This window comes from Corvus brachyrhynchos, unplaced genomic scaffold (assembly GCF_000691975.1).
Source record: "Corvus brachyrhynchos isolate BGI_N302 unplaced genomic scaffold, ASM69197v1 scaffold279, whole genome shotgun sequence".
Taxonomy (NCBI): domain Eukaryota; kingdom Metazoa; phylum Chordata; class Aves; order Passeriformes; family Corvidae; genus Corvus; species Corvus brachyrhynchos.
Window position 1 is genome coordinate 5,803,566 of NW_008246060.1, and position 23,298 is coordinate 5,826,863.

Here is a 23,298-nt window from a genome sequence, read left to right on the forward strand (position 1 = left end):
GCAGTGAAGCTAATAGTTTGCATCAGGGTCATTTTGACAGTGGGTGGAAGGCCTAAATTCTGTAATACTCAGGCTGCAGTATCTGCTAGAAGAGCTTTGTCACACACTGTGACTAATTCTCTGTTGCAATTAAACTTCACTTTACAACAGTAATGGGCCTTCAACTGGGAATACAGCAATTCATCTCTCTTTGCACAGTGGAATGTAAAGCCAGATTTGTGTGAATAAGTGTCTGTTCATGTGTACTTTACACAAACACAACTGAAAAGAAAGCAGGCAACTCTTGAAACAGGTGGATAGTTGCTCTTTTCTGCCTAGGGTATTTGTGTGGGTTGGTTTGGTTTGGGTTTTTTTAACTAGAGAGCAGAAAAGAATGATGTCAGGTTTTATCCGTATGTTTTGTTTATTTTTAGAAGTGGACCAACAAACAACCATGACCTAAATTCTACAAGACAGAAGTGCACACAAGCACATTGTTAAATATCAGAATCTATTTGAGTTCTGACAATTTCAGCAGAACTGTACACATGCATCTTCTTTAAAAGCAGACTGCAAAAAACTAATTCCCCAATATGGTGAAAAAGAACCATAAGGTCCAATATTTAAGACTCCACCTTTTAACTTCTTTGTCTTCATACAGAGATAGTATGGTTATAGCATTAGAATTCAGACATAAATTTGTCAAAGGCAAAAAACCAGATAACAGCACTTTTAAGTGAGCATCAGTTTTATACTGTCATTAAAGTGAAGCTGGAATCAGGATGGAGCAAGCTTCAAACTGGGCATGTGCGGATTCTGCCCTCTCCTGTATTTAAATGGAAGCTGCTGCTGCTGCCCTTTGCTAAGCTGATGATGGACTGAAGCAATCTGAAGCTCTAGCGAGAAACTCTGCACTGGATCTCACACCATTCCAAGGAATCTAACAACCTGCTTCACACACACACACACACACGAAGGTAAAGTGGCTGACTTAAATTCAGAGGACAGCTCTTCTTTCTTGGTTTTTGCTTAGATTTTGTTCACCTGAATAATCAGCCCATTCAGAAGGGGATCTCCTGTCCCTCTGAAGACACCAAGAGCACCAAAACTGTGGAGTCCTTCAATGCATGGAACGACTCAGAAGCCAATGCCTACACCCTGATGGATCTGCCTCTTAGACCCCCAACAGTAAGTGTTTTCTGTCACTTAAAGCTGTAGCATGTAGATCTCTGGCAAGGCTGGCATTTATAGGACTGTAAATGGACAATTAAGGAGCGTGTACACATTTAATGCTGTACTGCAAAAATGAACAACATAATGAAAATTTTTAAATCTTGTTTTTATTCCTTTAACTATTTATTTAATTCAGAAAAGGCTGTATAAGCAGTGTTTTTCAGTACAGCTGCATGGGCAGAAGACAAGCAAAAACAGCAAAGTGCATCAAATATGTTGCAAACTATCAAAACAAGATGTTCTTGTACATTATAGCAGTTCAAACATAATGCTCTCTTGTGTGGTTATTCAGGGTGGAAATCCCCATAATTTCTGTCATAATCTGTAAGTGCAGTGGAGTGCTTATGTAAATGTTAAAAGAGTTGTTACATGCAGTTACCCAAGAAAGTTGTTTGGACCATTTTCTCAGGTAAGTCTTATCAAAGCTCTTTCTGAGTTTTTATATACTAAAGAGAAAGAAATTTTCCTTGGAAGTGGGAAGGTGAGAATCTGTTATGATGACACTTCAGGATGGAATTTTTTGGGTTTGCTAAAAATTTTCTCTATCCCACCCCACAAGCCTGAACCAAAGGAGTTCAGAAGTCCTCTTTCTGACTTTGCCTCTCAGAATATTATTAGGACTGCAGGTTTTGTTCATGTGCTGTTTTTACAAAAGTCTGTTTAAAAGTTTATAATAAAAACACAAAGCAACCTAATTTTTCAAGTTTTTAAAATCTATTTTTTAATAAAACCTGGATATCTGCAGTATATTACAGAAAAATAAAGAAGTGTCCTGAGCCAAGGCGCTTACAAGACTAAATTAGATGGATAACACACGAGAAAGGACAGCAGAACATAGCAGGGAGAGAGAAAGGGACTGGAGAGCTCATGGCAAAATGGAAAAGCATTCTGGGGACACAGTGATTTACACTGGAAAATTAAAAATTGATCTTGTCCTTATTCTACTGAAAGATCTAATTAGTTGTCCCTTTCCTCTCCCTAGGACAAGTGTCTGTATTGCCAAAATTTTACATTTTAACTTGACATAAAGACTGGCTTAAGAGAGTTTCAGGAGTGAAAGCAGTGTGTGCTGCTTGTGGCTGAGATTAAATCCGGAAGATAGGATACAAAATCTGTTATCCAAATTGCTCAACAGGACAAGCATCATCTATGGAAAGCCCTGCTGTCTACTGGAAAGAGGGCTTAGCAGTTAGCGTCACCCTGCTGAAACCATAATTGAGGGGGGATTACACTCCTCTCTGTGCTGCCTGTCGTCACAGAGCAAGTGCCCACAGAGGCAAGCTCAGAAATCAGAGCAAAGACCTGTAAAGGAAAGTAAGTGCTATCAGTTGTTTGAGGCCTCTTGTAGGTAGGCAGTACAAACACCACACAAGGAACCCCAGGAAATTACAGTGTTTCTGGTCAGATAATTTTTCTAAACTATGTAATTTGTTGTAATGTAAAAGGCCTAACACTATCATTGGCTCTGTAGTCATACTGTGTAAGTGGCTTCCTTACCTGGGTTTGTAGGGGAACAAAGACACTTGTTATATTGCCAAAGTTCATCCCGGACGTCCAAAACTTGCAATGTTTTGGAACTGGGCTCTATTCCATTATAACATTCTGCAAAACCAGTAACAGTTTGAAGTTAGATGAATTCACAAAAGCAACCATATAGCGCTCCCTATTTTCTTTTCCCTTCTGTTGTCTTGTTTTACACCAACTTAGATACAATCCATCTGCCATGTTCAGGGCAGAAGTAGCTGAAAAAGTGTCCTTGACAGAGTTTTTCTGCTCCTGGCTTTCAAATTGATGTCATACAATTAAATCAATCAGAATCAGCACTGAAATATATTCAAATGCCCAAATGACCTTATGACAATTTCTTCTTTCCCTGTAACCATAACTCTAAACCTGATTTTATATTCTTGCCATTGTGAGACTGTGAGGAGTGGGCTATATCACGTATGATTTATATTTAGCATGAGTATTTGCTTGCATGGCTTTGCTCCTGCCATCATCACTGTTAGCTTTAGTAGGACTTCAGTAATAAATACCTCCAACTGAATGGTAATTAAGTGATATGATTTTATTCCCTCACTCTGCAAAAGAACAGATGTTTTTTCTCAATAATAGTTGAATTCAATTCTTTGCATGTTGTCCTTTTATCACTTATACAAAAATATTTTTCTCATGCTATGGGGATGTGTGTTGGACTTTCAAAAATGGTATATCTTCTACTAGAAGTTATTCAGAGGTTAGCTGGTTTGGTTCATTCGGGGGTTTTTATTTAATTATGAAGTAACTATTTAGAAAACATTCTTTTTAGGAAACTGTACGATAAATGGATCCCCAAGACAAAACAGATGCAGGCATCAAATATTCCTGGGTTTAATATCTGATCTAGGCTTCCTTGTTACCTGGACAAATCACTTAAGAATCGTGATTTTGGTTTGGCCTGCAAAGGAATTCCTTTTCAACTGTCTTTCACTTAGTGTCTTGGAGGGTTTTGACAAACTTCATGGTGAAATACAAGTTCTGCCCTATGTGCCCTAATAAGTCTGCCCTGTGGCTTATTTATTTTTACTCCCTTCTCTGCTTGCACCAAACCTTAGTCTCTCTCTTCCTAAAGAAGCAAGCTGGTTCCTCTGATTGTCCCTCAAGGAAGAATTCTGCCTCCCTTGCAAGCAGCTGTGGCAGCAGGCTGTAAATGTAGAATAATAAGGAACCATATTGTGCTGCAGCAAGGATTTAGACATATTTATCTATAAAACATTTGCTTTTCTCCAAACTCCCATAAGGTATCTCAGGTTTGTAAGTCTCAGTCAAGTCTACTGAAAGACGACTGAGAACACAGTTCTGGTTTAGCTGTTTCATTGTAGGTAGTAAACAAACATTCCTTTAGGGAAAACAGTGAGCATTTTAAGAAGGCAAACTTCATGAAACTTAGCTGCTTCCCTCTACTCTAGTGCTTCTACCAGGACACACTTTAACTTGCTGGAAGGAAACACACTGACATAGAGCAACTTCATAACTTCTTGACTCTGCATCTATTGAGGCAAATGACAAAATAGGATTTAGCAAAGGATTAAACCTATATATGGAGGATTAAAATTTATGGAGGAGTAAAATTCTCCTTTCCAAGAGATAATAACTCTGGTTTAGGGTACAAACCAATTACTAAGACTACTTAAAGTCTCACACCACTGTTCATTATGCACATTTGGCATCTCTACGAAATGTCCAGTCCTGGCTAAAGGCAGGCTGGTGTTTTGTCAGGAATACTTGTCTGAACCAGTGTGGCACTTCTCAAACTGATTCTGCAAAACTATAGCGTAAATCAATAATAAATTATATGCCTTTCAGAGATTAAAAACATAAATTCTTGCACAGCTCTAGCCAAAGGCCTGTTTTCATACACACCCAAAAAAAGTTATAAAACCTGCTTTTTATCTTGACTAGAGGTTGAGAGAGTTGGATTTGTTGAGCCTGGGGTAGAGATGGCTTTGAGGAGACCTTAGAGCAGCCTTCCAGTACCTAAAGGGACTACAAGAAAGTTGGAGGGGGAAATTTTACAGGGACTTAGTGGTAGGACAAGGGGTAATGTGTTCAAACAGAAAGAGGGCATGTTTAGATTAGGTATTAGGAAGAAATTCCTTACTGTGAGGATGTGAGGCTCGGGAACACATTTCTCAGAGAAGCTGTGGATGCCTCATCCCTGGGAGTGTTCAAGGCCAGGCTGGATGGGGCTCTTAGTAACCTGCTCCAGTGGAAGGTGTCCCTGTCCATGGCGGGCGTGCTGGAACTAGAGAATCTTTAAGATCCCTTCCAACCTAAACCATTCTATGATCCTATGAACACCGCCAAGATCCTCTCCCCAGGGCTGCTCCCAATCCCTTTCCACCCAGCCTGTATTTGTGCTTGGGATTGCCCTGACCCACATGGAGGACCTTGCATGTGGCCTTGTTGAACTTCATGAGGTTTGCACAGTCCCACCTCTCAAGCCTGTCCAAGTCCCTCTCCAGGATGGAATCTCTTCCCTCCAGCATGTTGACTGCACCACACAGCTTGGTGCCATCAGCAAAGCTGCTGAGAGTGCCCTCGATCCCACTGTCCATGTTGCCAATAAAATGTTAAATAGGGCCAGTCCCAGTTCCAATATCTTCATTACGAGGTGTTTATAGAAAGAAGGTTGAACAGAAAAACATGCAAGGCAACACTGCTGTGTATTATCACTGCAATTGAAATAGCTGTTCAGAGTATTCCCAAAGGACAAGTGCTACAATATGGATTGCAACAGGGGGATTTTTATTCTCCCCTGCTAACCAAGTACTCATACTGTGGGATGACAATAGAAGACAGAATAAACAAGGCTAATGCACTGGAGAAACTAAATAGAGAAAAGCTTTAGGAATGATCTGATTTCTTGATTATCCTGCTGACCTGATTTTCTCAAAGCACTATCATTTTCTCCCTGTCCTTTCTTTTGATGTGCAATTCCCATAGAAGACACAGAGCTGAACCTGATACAGGCATGTATTTTTGTCTTCTAGTAAGGAAGCTGTGTGTATGCAAGCAACTTAGAGATGGATTTGAAGTGCTTAGGCCTGATCTAATGCCTTCTCAATCAACTAGTACCTGTCTTTGACTTTAGTAATTGTATTTCTGATGAAAACAGTGAAATGACTTCTTTTTAATAATTGATTTTTATCTCTTAGAGAACAGCCAGAGTTGAACCCTCTGGTAAAAATCCAAGGCCTACAGGAAGTCCACACTAAAATGCTAATTTATTCCTTTTGCCACGCACCTTTTCTTCATCATATATGTAGTATTATAATTTATGCCCTATCACTGCTCCGATATAAATATTATTCCTTTATTTTTTCTCACACTTGACATTTTTATTGACTCTGAACTTGTTTCATTAATGAATAAACAATTTTTAAAATCTTCTACTTTCCCCTAAATAACCTTGCCTCTCTTGTGATTTCTCTGTGTATTTATCTCTCTTTTAAATTTTTCCTTGTCCTTAGTCCCCCCTCCACAAATTTAATTCAACTTAAAGCTACTTTAATCTGTTCTTCGTAGCCAAAACAAGCTCCTTTAGTTGCTTCGTTTCTATTACATTGATCCAGTTCTGATTAAATGGATAGCTACAGGCGGAAAAAACATCAGAAATCTCCATTCCACTAATAATCATCATTAACTCTCTGCAGAATAGCAGTTTAAAAATGTTCTAGCCAAAAGGCTAAGGAGAAATAAAACCAACCCAAACCAAAGAACACCTGATCTCATTTACTTGAAAGAGTTTTATCTCAGACTCTTCCTATCTACTTGCTATTAGTATGGGATTATTTTTGTTAGTTTACTGGCAGTGTGTTGAGCACAGCAATTTCTACCTGGGCAAGATGCCCATTGATGTTAATGATGTTACACCAACTTCCACTTTGCTGCAGGAACCTGAACCATAAATGCCATGATACGGTCATTCAGTTAGTGTATCAAACTTAGCATTCTGCTCCAATTACAGTAACAGCCAGAGCTACATTTTCTTTCTCTAAGATCAGAGTATTTGTCTAGCATTTTATTGCTGCTAATGTAGAAACCCAGGGAGTGCACTCTGGTGGTTGAGGATTGCTGCGGGCAGATCTTCAGCACACAAAGCAAAGACAATCTCTTCCAGAATTCCAGGCTCCTGGGTTCACCTCTTGCTACTGGCACATTGGTTTTAAATACACACTGCTTATAATAACCTCAGCCCAATGCCACAGATGTATTCAGAAGTAATGTCTGCCTCTATTGTCGAAAAATACCCATTTCCAGTACTGCAGTCTTCAGACTTGGCTACTGAATTTTGCGGTGAGTTGTTAACTGGTTAAGACACAAATGCTTCAGTCAAGTGGTTTATTAAATAATTCACAGAGAGCAAAATACCTTGATTCAGGCAGACCGAAACTGGTGTGGAGACCAGGCATAAGGATAAAGGATTTGTGGTTTAGTTTTTCTGATCCCTAGTTTGGTTTCCAAAAGACTCTTGTTCAAGCTGCCAGGCTTTTGGTAATTAGCTCTTGAGGGCAGCTCACAATTCAGTGTTATCCAGCGGGAAAAATGAAATAGCCATACTGCTAAAGGAGTAAATGCCTATTTATCCACAGAACATTTCTACTTGCTTAGCAAAGTCTAGCTAGTGATGTCAGAGGACAACTGAAATTGTACTTCACAGGTACAGAAACTTTCCTGAAATTAAATCTATAGGAAGCTTACTTGTTAAATACTGAACTACCTGAAATCAGATGCAATGAAATGGGTCCCTTCCTGTCTTTTTTTCTCCTTTATATCCTTATTTTTCTTTTGGGAGAGAATAGGTTGCTTTTCGTCACCAGCATTCTAAATCGACAGTAAACATGCAAACCCTCCTTTGCACTGTTGATGGCATATTTATCCCCCAAAGATGATCAACAGTAAATGGAATATGAAAGCAATTCACTTATTCTGACTTTTTTTGCTTGTTGTCTTCTTGCATTCTTGACAATTTCTCCTTCTAGAGAAGCACATGCCAGCTTATTCAGAAAGGTTTGGTAATATACCTATGACCTCTTGCTTGCTCCACAGAAGATGACAGCGCAAGATGTTCCTCGCGCTTTTCCTACAGTGGATGTCCCAGACCATGCCCATTATACAATTGGAGTTGTCATTCTTATAGTGGGGATCACAGGAACTCTGGGTAATTTCCTGGTCTTCTACGCTTTCTGCAGGTACCTTTCTTTTGAAAGTCTTTTTAAATATTCAAATGTATGAACTTGAACTGTATCCTGTGCTCTGCAAACACAGTCCAGGAATACTATCAGACTACTGAGAGAGTAAAATGCACCAGAAGACACTGCTGTAGGAAAACAGTAGCAACCTGGAATTTCCCTCTTTTTCCCATTAACCACAGCCATAGCAAAATTGTTACCAAAATAGCAGAGAACCGCCCGATATTCCAAGCAATAGAAATGTAGCCAAAGCAGAAATGTTACAATGAATTTTTTTCTACTGGCTGTGTCTGCACTGGATTGATGGGCTGGTTTGCACCTCTGTATCCCGCAAATCTGCTCTATCTTAGATGTTTCCTTCTGTTTCTTACTTGTCAGTTTCTTTCTTCCCCCCTGTTCATTAGTGGCCATGTCACTTCTGTTTTTTTCACATTTTCCAACACTTGGCTTGTTTCCTTTTAGCTAAAGCCATATTCCAACTTTTATATCTGAGGGAAATTGGATCTCTGACAACAATGTCATGTGTTCACCATTCCTGTTCACTCCTCATTCTGTGTCTGATTTGTCACACTGGGACAGAGCATTGACATGATGTCCAAGCCAGTGAGCTTCTACTGTGTGATCGGTCTTTAGGCACTAATGTAATAAACCAAAGTAACAGCAACAAATTATAGGATAATTTGGCTGTGCTAACTTAGATCACTGGAGTGTGGACGAAAGTCATTCTTGGTCTCAAGCCTGTATTTATGGGGTGCATTAAGCAGTAGGTTTCAGCACATTCATTCAGAGTAGATACCAACACTTAAGAGAGAATGACAGTGGCCTTAAGAAGAGAAAAGGTGTTGGCATGCAGATCCGATATGTGAGGATGAAGTACATGAGCCAGATTAGCTTTTTGGCTGGTCCCATACAGGAAATCCAGTTATGGCACTTCCACTTCCACTGGAGGACACAGCTTGTCTTCATTTGAAGGTGATATGAAGACAGAAAGGGATACTGATAGCTAAGTAACAAGTACCTCAGAAATTCAGAAAACAGTTTAGGTGCTTATGAAGCAGCCTTAAGTAATGGCAAACCATAAGAAAACCAGCTGCCTGAAACAGAAATGTGTTCAGTAACTTTGTGGACTACAAACAAATACACACAACCCATAGGCACCTACTAATAATATATCCTTGCTCCTAAATTGACAGACAGGGGATGGTGATCCTAGTGATTGATTCTGGACCAGTGCAAAGAACCACCATTTATTCACATATTTTTCAATTATGTCTAAGACTGAAATTGAGAAAGGAGCTAAATAGTTACACTGAGCCCCAAACTGAAGAGCTCTCAGTTGAGTTTTTATGTGTACCCTTTAAAAGACTGCACTGTAATACTATCTATAACAAAAGCAGGCAGAATACACTCCTTATTGCTCTTTTAAAGACAGAATCTGGGCCAGTGAAATGAGTGTCACAGAGAAGAACTGATGTAAAACAAAGTGCTTGATGTGGTACATAGTGAGTTTGCTTAATCCTTGTATTCGGAAGTCACTGTTGATCTTATCAGCAGTGGAAAATGCATGCTCCTTCTCCTGCTTAACACAACCCAGATCCAGAAATGCATAGTGTACATCAACTTTAATTTCCTGTTAATCGTGGACATGCAGTACCCTGGGTTAGAATGCTGGGTTAGAATATTTAAAGAACAGTGTGATTTATCCCAGTCACTGAGCTGGTTATCAAAACTATCCTATAAAGTGCACAGGAGTATAAGAGTGTACAACTGAGCCTTGCTTGTGTTCCCTCATGAGGGAAACGAGAAGTACTCTGCTTTAGCTTACCATGTAGTGTTCCTTGGTATTTGTGAACTCACAGGAATGAGTAACGGCATCATTAACAGTGCAGCACTGTTTAGCAACCTTTCTTCTGATCTCTGTAGGAGTAGGAGCCTTCAAACTCCAGCCAACATACTCATCATCAATCTAGCTATTAGTGACTTCCTGATGTCCATTACACAGTCTCCGGTTTTTTTCACCAACAGCCTCTACAAACACTGGATTTTTGGTGAGAAAGGTTTGTATATATTCTTTCTAAGATTTCACTGTGTATGTTCTTACCATAGTGGCTGTTAATCCATCTACCCTCAGGTACTCTTGCAATATTGAGAACATTTCTCAACATTGTTTCAATGTTGACACACATATACTGCCATCTTGCGAGGAAAATTACATTCATGAGACAGATACAAAGGCACCACTGGCAACATGAGGCACAGCACTAACCTTCTTTCCAGTGTTCTTCCCCAATCACCTCATGACTTGGTTACTGTCAGAGTCCTCTGACAAAGAAGCACTGCCCCTCAGCACACCAGCTTAAAAGCCCTTCTGAATAACCTGCTCTGGGACTTGCACCTGGCAAAGTGAGGCAAGAAACCCTGGAAAGCCTGATTTTTCACAGAGTTAACAGAAATGTTAACACTTCCTGTGTAGTAAGAAAATGTGAAATGAAGGTGCTTTCATTCTTCCAATATAACTGTTGTAAGAAGAAGACTAATCTTTGCCTCTTGAACAGGTACTGACAGAGAGGAAACTCACAGAAGTAAAATTGCTATTTTGATCTCTGATGACCAAAAGCATATTTTATTTTACTTCCATTAAGTGTTCATTTGCATACATGTTAAAACTAATCCAAACCACTGCTTTTAATCATTAGGTTGTTTGAACAATTAAATCACTCATTAATGTATTCATAGTCTGAATATTTACTTCAGCTAAATTACTCATTAATGTATTCATATTTACTTCAGTTTTACTGCCCTTGAGATATGAACAGTTCCATGACACCAAAGTAACTATATCCCATTGTTGAGCAAAACAGCTGCTTCTATGGGACCTGCAGTAAAACTGGAGTTAAACAAGATATTAATGGACTGCTGAAATGATCCCACTAGAAACATCAGAAATCAGTGAGTGACAATATGTTAAGTATCACTGTCTCCAGCAATTGAAGCAAACAAAATCTTTGAAGTTTATCTCCATGGATAATGTAATTAACAAGACAGACAGCAGCTTTGAAGTAGCATTATCACTGCAGGAAAACTCAAGTTTCATTGCTTTACAAATTCCAGAAGACATTAGTTCATAAGTTCAGACTTGAACTCTCCTAGAAATTAATTAGCATGGGTAGATTAATTTCACTGCTACTTCTGTCATCTTCATTGCAAGGCTGTGAGCTGTATGCCTTCTGCGGAGCTCTTTTTGGCATAACATCTATGATCACTTTGATGGTGATTGCCTTGGACAGATATTTTGTCATCACAAAACCTCTGGCTTCTGTTGGAGTGACGTCTAAGAAGAAGGCCCTAATAATCCTGGTAGGAGTCTGGCTGTACTCTTTGGCTTGGAGTCTCCCACCCTTCTTTGGATGGAGTAAGTGAAATGGAATTAAACTTTTTTGCCCTCATAGTATCGGATTAAAGACCACTTAAAGGTACAGAAGAGGGTTGAATAAACCAATTTGAAAAAAAAAGATGAAATACATATTAAAACTGAAGGTCTCAATCAAATCAAAATCAATCTCAATAAAAAAAGAATGCAGTGTGCATTACAGCATATTATATGACAGTGCCATATAATAGTGCTTTTCCTTGAGTGCATTACTTACTGCATAAAGAACAGTAGATAAATTTATGGCCAAAATTTATGAAGAATGCGCCTGCTCGTTATCCCATGTCTATTCCATTGAACCAAATTCAACAATATAAAAGTTAAATAAATGTATTTGTGTTATGTTTGATGAATTTTCATCCTCAAAGGTGCTGTCTAAGACAGCAGTGTCAATCTACTTCTTTTTATTCACATAAAGGAGGAATACAGTCTGAGCATTTGCGCAAGTAGACCTTCAGTAAGTCTTGACTGTGTTCTGGATGGAAAAATTGCAGTTGGTGTTGTCCACATTCTCCATTCGGTCATTGGTGTTGTCACTGGCTTCCAATAAGGATGGCATTTAGTAGTAACGGAAATACTTTTGTAAATGTGAATTTTACGCGTGGAAATCGGAACATTCAGGAACATTCATACAGCACCTTGATCGTTGCAATTTGTGACAAAGAGAGTTTCTGTTATTCTTCCTCATTTGAATCTGCCTCACTACCATTAAGTTTATTTTCTGTGAGTCACCAGTTCCAGTCACTAAGTTAGAATGAACTCATCATTCAAAACCGCAGCCCATCATTATGCTCCCTAATTCCAGAAAAGAATGTGTCTGCCAACGGAGGTGAGAACATAGAAATGTTTGACTAGTAAAGGATGCAACAACCAACTCAAGTACTGAGTAGAATTTCAGTAGAGTTTTGTTACTGTCATATTATTGCTGTTCTGGTCCCCCACAAACATGAAGCATGTTTAAGCAGGCAAACTGCAATACTGACAGAAGCAGTCTTTAGTTGAGTGAGGAGCTGTTAGAATAACAAAATGACAGTACAGCCTTAGATTATAGATTTTCAGTTGAAGAAGGTGGAATAACTGCTTGCAGGGTGTTATTATCTTGTAATTAGATTGTAATAGTGCCCACAGTATGAACTCTCACACTGTAATTAGATGCATTTCAGAACATCTGGTGCAATATTTTTAAGAGCTGAGCAGAAAATATCAGCATAAACAGCTAAAATTAAAATTACAAAGTAAAAAGACATTGCTGTTGCCAATTCATTTACTAGCAGTTCAAAATAGTTCCTTTAAAGAGAATACATTTTATTTCAGGCAGAACATTATGTATGCATGTTTTGTTTGGTTTTTTTTTTTTTTTTTACTTCTACTCAGCTTTACTTCGTGACAAAATAATTTGGACCACACATTAAATCTTTTTCCTTTGCTGTGGGGTATGCCCAGCCACTGCCCTGGAGGGACGTCTGCGGAGACAAGGCGATTGAGCAATCTCCCATCAGGACCCCCCCCCGGGAAGGCAGCTACTTTTCAGTTACGGCGAGAAGACAGACCCAGAATCCTCTGAGAGACCCTATGCAGATCCTCTGTAACCCATTGGCCTTTACCCTCTGACACCTACCCCCTGTATCCCTATAAAGCTAGCCCCCTGCCCCTGCAAAGGTAGAGAGAGCTGCCCGTCCCTAGCTCCCCTTCGCCGGAGTACAGACCAATAAAGCTCCCTCATGTGGAACAGCTACACGGGCCTCTCGTCTCTCCCTGGTCTGGCCTGGAGGCTGCCCTGCAGAGCTGAGCTGGAATCACGAGCTGACAATCACTAAAGAGCTGACAGCTTCTGCACGGGCCCTCCAGCCAGCAGCTGAGGAAGACACCGGGCCTCGGGAAGGCGATTCCTTTCGGGACCATCTCTCCCGACCAGTCACAGCTTCCTCGGTCAGAGCTACTGACCCCTAACCAGCTGTCATACTTTACCCAGTAAATTTCTCTTACCTGCACATTCTTAGAAAAGTGGTACCTAGAGCAACTGGTTTGACTCCTAAGGAAGAAAGCAATTTGACAGGAAATGGAGATACTTAAAGCCTACATAGGTCTGGTCCAAGACCCAAATAAGTATTTGGAGAGATTCCCTTTGACTATGATGAGTTTTAAACAATATTCAAGAACTGAAGCAAAATTATTCAGTTTGCTGAAGCCTTAGACCACTAAACATAAATACAATAGGGAAACAAAAGAAAATAGGAAAGTGCTTTACACGAAGAATTGTTTATCCTTTTAAACCTTTTTTTCCCTTTTAGAGAATAGGACTAAATCCCATGTTATTCTGAGTATCTTCTGTAATTTCTGCACCCAGAATAACAATCACTTCATGCTTTATGCCTTCTCCTGTCTTTCTTCCTAGGTGCATATGTTCCTGAGGGTTTGCTGACTTCCTGTTCCTGGGACTACATGACTTTCACACCATCAGTCCGTGCCTACACAATGCTGCTTTTCTGCTTTGTCTTTTTCATTCCTTTGATTGCTATCATATACAGCTATGTCTCTATATTTGAGGCTATCAAGAAGGCCAACAAGTAAGTAGCCAACAGTCCCAAATTTTTATCCTTGTGTTTAAGTGACTGTTTTCTTAAAACAAAGAAAGAACAGAAGAAAGCTGGGGCATTTCTCACATTTATTTTGTATGCACAACTGAAACAGGAAACCAAACGAGAATTCTGTGAATAGTCAACATGGTAAGAAGTGTGATTCTTAGAAGAACCATTCCTGAATTTAGGCCAGAGCTGATCGGTATATTATCTAATGACATGGAAAAGAGTACAGAAATTAACCAACCAGAATAAATACAAAAGGGACCTCAGAAACACCTAATGACAGTGTATCAATAATTATTTCACAGAAAAATAGATGGAATTCAACTACAAATTTTAAAAAAGAGAAAAGGGTGAAAAGGAGAACAAAAATTTAGTAACAGGACTCTGAAACAAAAAGCGATTGCTTTAAAAGTAAAGGGCAGCCTGCCACTCCATGTGCCATCTATAGGTACCAATCCTGTAGATCCCAGTGGATCTGGTCACTTAGTTCAGAAGTACAAAGTGACAGCAAGGTAGCAAAACTGGACCAAGGAAAGCAAAGACTCCTCTAACTGTCTTTAACTCCGCATTATTCAATTGGCTTGAATACTTGGTTTATGTGGAAATTCTTTTGCTCCAGGGTTATTTTCTTCACTGAAGCACATGTGGATTTTCCCATTGATTAGTGCAACAGAAGTACATCGAATTGTGAAGGACGGGTCACATACTTGCATTAACATACAATAAAAGTGCAGGAATTTTAGCCTAAAGTATCAGAAGAGTAATTGTTTCCCCACTTCATGAAGCTATTTGCTCATTTCCCTACCTTCATTTTTTGCTGTTGTACGTTTATTTTCCCTAGGTCTGTTCAGACATTTGGATGCAAACGTGGAAATAAAGAGTTCCAGAAACAGTATCAGAGGATGAAAAATGAGTGGAAGATGGCCAAAATTGCACTGATCGTCATCTTGTTTTTTGTCGTTTCCTGGTCACCATACTCTGTTGTTGCTCTGGTAGCTTTTGCTGGGTAATTATAAATGTATCAGCAGAGGAACATTCAGTGAATGCAAAAGATGTGAAATTGTAAAAGACAGATGAAAGTCAAAGCTACTTGTCAAGTTTAATGTCTGAAATGTGTCCAAAACATTCACTATTTAGGAATGATATTTAACAAATGGGGCACATGCTGACTGGTTTTTTTCTTAGTTTGAATTTAAGAAAATTAAAAAAAAAAGGAGAAAGAAAACAAGAATATTATTACTGGCAACATAAACTGCCATGCTGAAGATTTCTGAATGCATTCTCTGTGCTAGGATATTTGAACTATCTTAACTTTATTTAGCACCAAAATGCTAAATAAAGGGCCCCAAAAAGATCCTCCCAGGGGTTGATTCTCTTTTTTTCTCTACTTCCTTAACTTAAAAAAGTATATTCATTTTTTTGTGTTACATCAAACTGCTGAAATTCCTTACATATATAAGCAAGTTCAAAATTAGTACATACATGAATTCGGAGCTTTTTGATGCTAGATATAAAAGATCATAAATATAAATCATCAAAGCACTTCCTTCATCTATTTAGTTGTCAGTATTTTATACAGTAATTTCAACAGAAGCATGACAGTATTAAAACACATAGCCTGACACCAGACTATAGTTGATACAATCCAGGCACAAGTAACCGATTGGGAATCCAGATGCCTTGGCTCTACATGGCTATTTCTCCCACCCTAACATGTGAATTTTCCTGTGCTTCAGTTTAGCCTCTCTAAAATGTGTGTGACTATCTGCTTTAGGAAGCCTTGTTACCCGCAAAACCCCAAGTGGAAGATTCCTATGATAGTACAATACATTCCTCTTTGAATTTTTCAAGTCAGAAATAAAAAGTAGGTGTTCCTAAAACTGACACACAGTCCAAATTTATTTATGATGGAACATTTTGGGAGACGAGGGTGCTTTTTGTTACACACCCAAGGAAGAGGCCATTGCAGGTCCTCATCTCAAACCCAGCTTAGGAAGGCGATTTCCTAAACACAACACTTCTAAATTCTTAGGTTTAAGGAGAAAAAATACTGAGGGAAGTGGATTCTCTCCCTTTGTATGCAGAGGAGTAATTCCAAGCTGCCAACAAACATTTTCTCCATGAAGGTAAACATGTTTCTCACTCAGAAATACGAATCCTTCACACATGTCCTAGTGTCCCATCTCCTGTCAAAGGGGAACTTAGGTGCTGGACATTCAACACTGGTGACATGTGACCAGTTAGACACAGAGGAGGAGCAAGGAGACATGGAAATGCAGTACAGCTACCTTGCAGTACTGCAACAGACCTAAAAGAAAATCAATTAGGGGATGCTTTAAGTTTACCACTTTAGCTACATAGAACTGTTGGGCTGTCACGTACAATTCAGCATCTACCTAACTGAACAAATGGACAATTTTATAACTCTGCAGTATCTTATAAATTAGTATTTTCAAATTCTGCTTATGAAGATATCTGGGGAGCAACATAGCTTCATTCAGGTTTTTTCCATTTCTGAACTATGTCTTTTAGGCAATCCTTCTGGGATTTTTCAGAGATTAACAGACCAAGCCTGGATGTCTTCTGTGAAATTTTATTGCAATCGACTCAGATAAAATCACTGCATGCTACATATGGGAGGCAGACATGGAGTCTGTGGCTATAGACTTGGAATAAAGACAACTCATCTGACAGAGCAATACCATATGAAAAAAGAAGGAAGAACCTTAATTCCTTTAGAAAATATTTTGAATGGAGAATAGTGTGCCAGCACACAGTTATGCTCACTAATATTGTTGGTCTACAGGTTTCATTTTCTGGGAATGATTAGCTTAAACACAAGAATGATTAGCTTAAACTCAAGGCTTTGCCATTGTTTGTTTCTGTTAGCTGAACTCTCCATCAGCCTTACCAAAGCACCGTCTCAGCTCAGGGTCAAAAACTCCATTTCAGTAAGGTCACACTGTTGCGTGTTATCCAGAATCTGTGAAGATTTATACCTCTAATCAATGCTTTTAAAGTATGATCAGGAGAAGCCATGTTAAAAATTGCACATGGAGAACATCCTTATCAGAGAAAAGCCTTAGAGGTGAAATGGCATCTCAACATTCAGGGAGCTGACAAAATGATTCCTGTATTGCAATTGGCAAACCATTTCCACCTTATGACAGAGCAAAAATATTCCCACAGTATGATGAAAAACTTCCTCACCAGGGTGGTGAAGCCTTCTTAAAGGCTGACATTGTTCCTAGGAAAACAACACAGTAGTTACCACCATCCTGGGTCACACTAGTGAAGTGCTGCAAGAGAAGCCCCAAGAAAACCGTATTTTTCAGAAATGCAGTTAGGCTGATGTTGATCTTTACAGGCAAAGGATGTAGAATTTGTTCTCTCGCTGTTTTGGTACCAAACTCCCCTTTTACTCTGTGGAGTACAGCCTTAATAAAGCCATTTTCTTGCCACTGTATAACTGCATAGACAATGTAGAACTCAATAGTAAATATATGATGTGCTTGCATTACTCTAGGTATTCCCATGTCCTAACACCCTTCATGCACTCCATACCAGCTGTGATTGCCAAAGCTTCTGTCATCCATAACCCCATCATTTATGCCATCACTCACCCCAAATACAGGTAAGTTCACTCTATTAAACAAGGCATGTTTAATATAGAAAAGAAAATCTGAGAGTAACTTTGTCAGTTTTAAGTCTAGTACCTGAACTCTCCTTCACCTGCTCATTTTAACTCTGTAGGACAGCCTTGCCCTCCCCAGGAACACTTCTCAATGCCACAGAAATGTCAGTGGAATTTGTACTTGGAACAAACTACTAAGCAGATGGTAGTTAGAGATGCTTATGGATACTGATCTGTATTTACCTGTTGCATGATAAAAGATGGAAACATTTCCATCTCAAAGGAAAGCACCATAAATTTTTAACTGTCTTTGTGGGAGAGGCAGACATTGGGCAGTGTTGCAAATAGCACTTTGTTACATTAACCAGGTTAGTGAGAGAGGCAATACAGTAAGCCAAACCACCTCTTCCCTATTTTGTGCATCCTCCTCATGTTTCTCGAGGCTTTCATATTTCAGATAATATTTCCTCTGACAGGTCATAACATGGAGGGTCATTATCATTCCAAGTTCAGATGCAGGCAGTGAGATTTGATGGATGGCAGCAAAGCCACAGATAGGCTGTTGTTTCACCACTTACAAAGAACTACCGAGGAACTGGATAAAGAAGAGGTGGGCAGGAACATCTACATGGGGAAGACTGGCAGGAAGAGGAAAGCTAGGCCAGTTTCCTAACGCTGCATATGAGCAAAGTAATACAGTAATATAAATGCACATTCTGTACAACTCTACAGATAGCCAGCAAACAGATGTGTAAGAGGAGCTAGAATAGCTGCTTAGGGGAAGATTAAAATAATTCATTATGTAGTACTTCTGCGAGGTTCAGTTTAAAGGGACAGAATGGGTTTTTTGCCCTGATTAAGCTGAAAGCAGATAAAACATCGTTGTAATAGCTCCCTTCAGTTCCAAGAGTTATATTTTAATGCCCTTATCCCTTCCAAGCAATAAATCTGAGTCCTGCAGAACACTGTGAATAAGTGATCTTGCAGGGTGATTGTAGATGAGATATCTGATATCTGGAAAACTCTTTTTGTACCCAGTAATTTTCCAGTCCATGCAGCATTACTTCATCTCTCTGAATAAATGCATTGTTTTGATGATTGAATTTTTGTGCTAACAGAAAAAAATCTGACTGGTTCTCCCTCTTATCCATTAGAAGAGCCATTGCAACACATGTTCCTTGCCTTCGACCCCTACTGAGAATTTCTCCTAAAGACTCACGGTCTTTCAGCAGTTACCACTCCTCCAGACGAGCGACCGTAACCAGCCAGTCTTCTGAGATAAGTGGGCTGCAGAAAGGAAAAATGAGACTGTCTTCTCTCTCTGACAGTGAATCAGTAAGGGAGCCACTTCCCATACACCCATTTTTAATTGCAAAGTAATTCATTTTCATATAGAGTCCTTCCAAGTGGTAGATTCTTTAGATGAAATGCATTATGGTGCTCATTATAAAAGCTCCAGAGAAAGTGGAGGGACAAAGCAAAATTAAAGACAGAAGGCTGAAGTGAAAAAGCAGAACGTAGATAATTTTCTTCTTGATGGTTGGTGACACTGAAGGAAGAGTGGAAAGATGGAACAACAGGAATTATAGAAAGTTAAAGGAGGATAGTCAGAGCTCCGTTGAAAAGTCCAATTGTACTTCCAATCGTAATTGTGCTTGTCTGACCACAAATTTGCAGTCTGGACACAGAAAGAAGAAACTGCTAGTCACTAAATAGTTCTCTAGTGAAAGCAAGATTGCAATGAAATAGATAATGCTTTCTGAAAGTGGGATGTATTTGGAAACATATTAATCATCAGATTTAGACAAATCAGTAAATCCATTACAGAATCTTTCTCACAGAAGACCCCAACAGCTTGCTGCTGCCAGTCTAAGTGGAAACAAATGTTTTGCACAGCAGCTGAAAACAGGGCAAGTATTTGGCATCCAGGCTCTCTCCTGTAACTTAAAGTTATATTACTAAATAAGCATATTAGTTAGTTCATTGCAATCATTTTAAACAAAATTTCCAAATAACTGAAAAGATTACATTTTCTTGGCAATTCAGTTTACAGTCAGGATAATAATTGTATCTAATCCAGCTAAGCACTAAATTCTGACAGTTGTTTTTAACAATGAAATTTCAATTTCTTTGCCTTCTCTGTTCTTTTAACTTCTCAGCCCAGTCAAAATGAAATTCTTCTGGCTGGTAGCCTCCAGTCAAGTGGAAGGTTTTAAAACTGGGTAACAGAAAAGGAACATTTTTATATTGCGTCTCTTACACTGCAAGTCTTGATTCTTAAAAAACAGACTCCCTCAGTAACAGGGTTTTGTTTTCCCATTAATTGGAACAAAGTTTATAAACCCAGGACTCTGTCCTGAAACAAAGTATTTCTAACTGATTCTGCAGTCCTGAGACATTTCCTTCCATTTATTTCTGCTTCCGCCCAAGCCACTTTGGAAACTTTGTCCCTAATTCCTCCAAATACCTGTGCTTCCTAAGTCGGTAGTACTGTGGAAACACTATCTCCTTGGAACTACGAGAGGCATTGGAGAAGTTTCAACAATAGATTGTAACAAAACACTATTTCTTTCAAATTTTGCAGTGCATCCTGTGGAGGAAAAAAAAAGTAAGCCAAATTTTAGATGCAACAGACTTGATAGTTTTGTTTGTGCTTCTTACAAGCAAACATTTTCTGAAGTCATATATGGCAGAGCTTTTGTTAAATGTCCTTTATACAATGCCTATCTCTTTTACAATTTCTGTCTAGGTAAAACTGGGGAAAATTGGATGATAGTCTAAGAGACCTAGGGTAAATGTTTTTGCTGTATTAATTTTAGGGGTGTACTGAAACAGAAACTGATACTCCCAGTATGTTCTCCAGACTTGCCAGAAGACGAATTTCCTATGAAATGGAAAAAGATACAACTCAGACTAGTGACATAAGAGCCAAACTGACAAGCCAGGATTCTGGGAATTGTGAGAAGGTAATAGACTGTGTGATACCTAAATTCTCTGACAACTGGCAAGTTAACAAATCTGCACATTGTATCATAATTAATAATGAAGGTTCCTGCCAAGAAGATGCGGATAAGCTACGAGTTAACACAATGAGTAATGACTTAGAGGCTGTAAAAGGCCATCAGCTTTTTATTCCCACCCTGGTTCATTATTCAGTTGTCTTCATTGCATTTCTGCTGCTGTTTTAGAGAACTTAGCATCTGAATGGAGAGTTGTCTCATGTTTGGTTTTAAGTGTGTATTTAGTAATATTTGTCTTTCACTGTCCAAATTACTTGGTTGATCTTTCTGTTGTCTCACCATTTGCTACCAAATGAACATGTGGTAAGATGTAAAAAACAGGGCTGTCTTTAACATATCACTGCTTTTCAGTCAGTCCTCTGCTTTCCTCTTTCTTTCCCCTATGCATTTTGCATGTCAGATATTATGACATACCTATATGCCATTTATATCTTTCTTATCTGTGTTCATTTTTCAGACAGCTGTAGATGTTGATGACATATTGATGGTGGAACTGAATGTCATGGAGTACATGGCTACACCTACTGTAAGAACTATTATTTTAATATTTGGCAACAAAAAATAAGGAGGACAATCCCAGTCCCTGAGCACAAATTAAGTTGTTTTTGAGGTGTAAAAACTACACAATATTCCCAGCACAATGCAGAAAACATGACCACAAAGGGTAGACCATTGCTGAAACTAAGCAGAAGGAGAACATAGGTACTATAGAATTCTTCTGAAGTCCAACTTCTTCCAGGAACCTGAGTATTTTCTTGAATTTAATAAGTTCTCTGATGAGGTCTGAGATTTCCTTAGTGGAGCATGGAAGCATTAATTTTGTGCCATCTTTATATTTATGATGTATATGCTAAGCTGAGACTGCCATTCTGATGGCTGTACCTATGAGACAGCCTTAGTCCTGTGGCAAGTACTGCTGTACAAAGCAATGTTGTTTACTATTTAATGTTCTCTGTTTTGTGTTGCAGGAAACATCTAAAATATGCAGCTTGGAAGAAAGCAAGGTCAGTTTTTGAAACATACCATGTCACCTATTCATTAAGATGTTGTGCTAGTGTCTGTTTCTTCTTCATCTAACACAGCTACAGCATATGGGTAAAAATATTTGACAACTCCCACAAGTGATTCAACTTGCCTTAATTCTCAGCAGACATGGAAATAAAAGCAAAGAGCCAGCAGGTGAAAACAAGGCTTTGCAGCACTATCTTTGCAGCACTAACCCCAGTGTAATACAACCACCTTACATTGTCTCTATTGTTAGCAGTGATTCTTATGAGCTATTGTGAGCCTCATCCTAACTGATTTTTTGGTCCTGTGCAAGTGACAGCTAACATGGCTTATTGTCAAAAAATGCTAATTAATCTTTCCCTCAATTTTTACCTCATTATGTAGTTTGCTTCCCCCTTCAAACTACCCATGCTGTTAATGCTACATTTTACATACTCTTGCCCAATGACCCTAAGCAGTCCCTCTTTCTGGAGAAACTCCTTACCTGATTGAATTCATAGGCTGTCTGAGCATATTCATAGTATTTCTGTTCATAGGTGAATGTGCTGTCATTAGCCTAGGTGGTCTTTATTCAAAGTAGACCAGCTCTTAATTAGCAATTGCAAAGTCTTTAATGCTTTAGTAAATTAAATTGTTTAACAGGTGGGGTTTTCTTTCATAAGTTATTAATGAAATATTAAAAAAAATGTTCAGATCTACTCTCCCCTCCATCACTTAAGTTTGCTTTTGAATCAGCTATGGGGAGCAGCAAAGTGCTTATCTAAATATATGCCACCTTTTTATAGATGATTCAATGCGGTCTCCTTGTAGATGTTTGTGTTGTCCATTTCTTCTAAATCTTTGCATCCTTTAGAAAGGTGAGAGCCTGAACAGTATTGGACAAAGAAAAGGAGAGTCTCACCAGGGATTATCTTCAGCCCAGATACCCAGTATTACAATAACATGCAGCAGTGTCCAAGGAGTAGAGCTGCCTTCTAGATACAACTCTGGCTTCCTGTACCCTAAGTCCAACAGTCACAAGCAGAACAAGAAGTCCAGCAGTTAAGTGAGTGGTGCAAGCCTGAATATCACCTTTGCCAACAGCTCTGGAACAGCTGTGGACTGGCTGAATCCAGAATAACTTCCTAGACTGGTCTCAAATGCTCCTACAAAGACACAGCAAAAGACAAGCAAGGATAAAAAACCGAGGAGTGATCTTTTCAGCATCAGAACTCTCTCCAGTGGATCACATCTTGATCTGAGTCACACGTAATTTTAGTATTTCTTCTTCATGCAGCTCATAAAAAAATTCCTTTTATTTGGATTTTACTCTGCTCACATATATTCCCATCACTACACAGACCTTACCTAGAAGCCTCCTAGGATTAACCTGAGAGGGAAGGGAAGTATGATATTCAGAACTGGCTTTGTTCACTTAGTGTATTAACTTCAAAGCTACTATAGAGTTAAAGCTGAGAAATTTGGGGGGAAATGGACATTATTTCCTGAAGATAGTTTCTTCATTAATGTGAAGTTTCTCGACCAAATGTAAACTTAAATACACAGTCGGTGCTCCCTTCTCTCATTAATGACATATTTTCCCCCATTTTCTTCTACGATCCAATGACAGGCAATGCACTTTAGCAGTAATTTGAAGTCTCAGATCTTTATTTTAATTTCTGAGACCAGGGAAAGA

The 23,298-nt window shown here is 39.0% G+C and overlaps 2 protein-coding genes across 3 annotated transcripts in view; one reads left to right on the plus strand and one right to left on the minus strand.

Annotated features, from left to right (window-relative positions):
• Window positions 1–23,298, minus strand: part of WAPL (WAPL cohesin release factor) — a 132,051-nt gene that overhangs the window by 101,643 nt on the left and 7,110 nt on the right. The window lies entirely within an intron of this gene.
• The window catches only part of OPN4 (opsin 4), a 22,958-nt gene continuing 464 nt past the window's right edge, over window positions 805–23,298 (plus strand). The window contains exons 1-12 of one of the 2 annotated variants that reach the window (XM_008642782.2): window positions 805–1,167; window positions 7,804–7,946; window positions 9,870–10,003; window positions 11,155–11,358; window positions 13,772–13,943; window positions 14,803–14,967; window positions 17,488–17,595; window positions 18,750–18,930; window positions 20,415–20,561; window positions 21,073–21,141; window positions 21,584–21,619; window positions 22,477–23,298. The exon at window positions 22,477–23,298 is cut by the window's right edge and continues 464 nt beyond it. In XM_008642782.2, coding sequence (XP_008641004.1) covers window positions 1,141–1,167; window positions 7,804–7,946; window positions 9,870–10,003; window positions 11,155–11,358; window positions 13,772–13,943; window positions 14,803–14,967; window positions 17,488–17,595; window positions 18,750–18,930; window positions 20,415–20,561; window positions 21,073–21,141; window positions 21,584–21,619; window positions 22,477–22,668 — 1,578 coding nt within the window. In that variant the 5' untranslated portion in view covers window positions 805–1,140 and the 3' untranslated portion in view covers window positions 22,669–23,298. The remainder of the gene's footprint in view (window positions 1,168–7,803; window positions 7,947–9,869; window positions 10,004–11,154; window positions 11,359–13,771; window positions 13,944–14,802; window positions 14,968–17,487; window positions 17,596–18,749; window positions 18,931–20,414; window positions 20,562–21,072; window positions 21,142–21,583; window positions 21,620–22,476) is intronic. The other variant, XM_017746264.1, reaches the window with a different exon arrangement.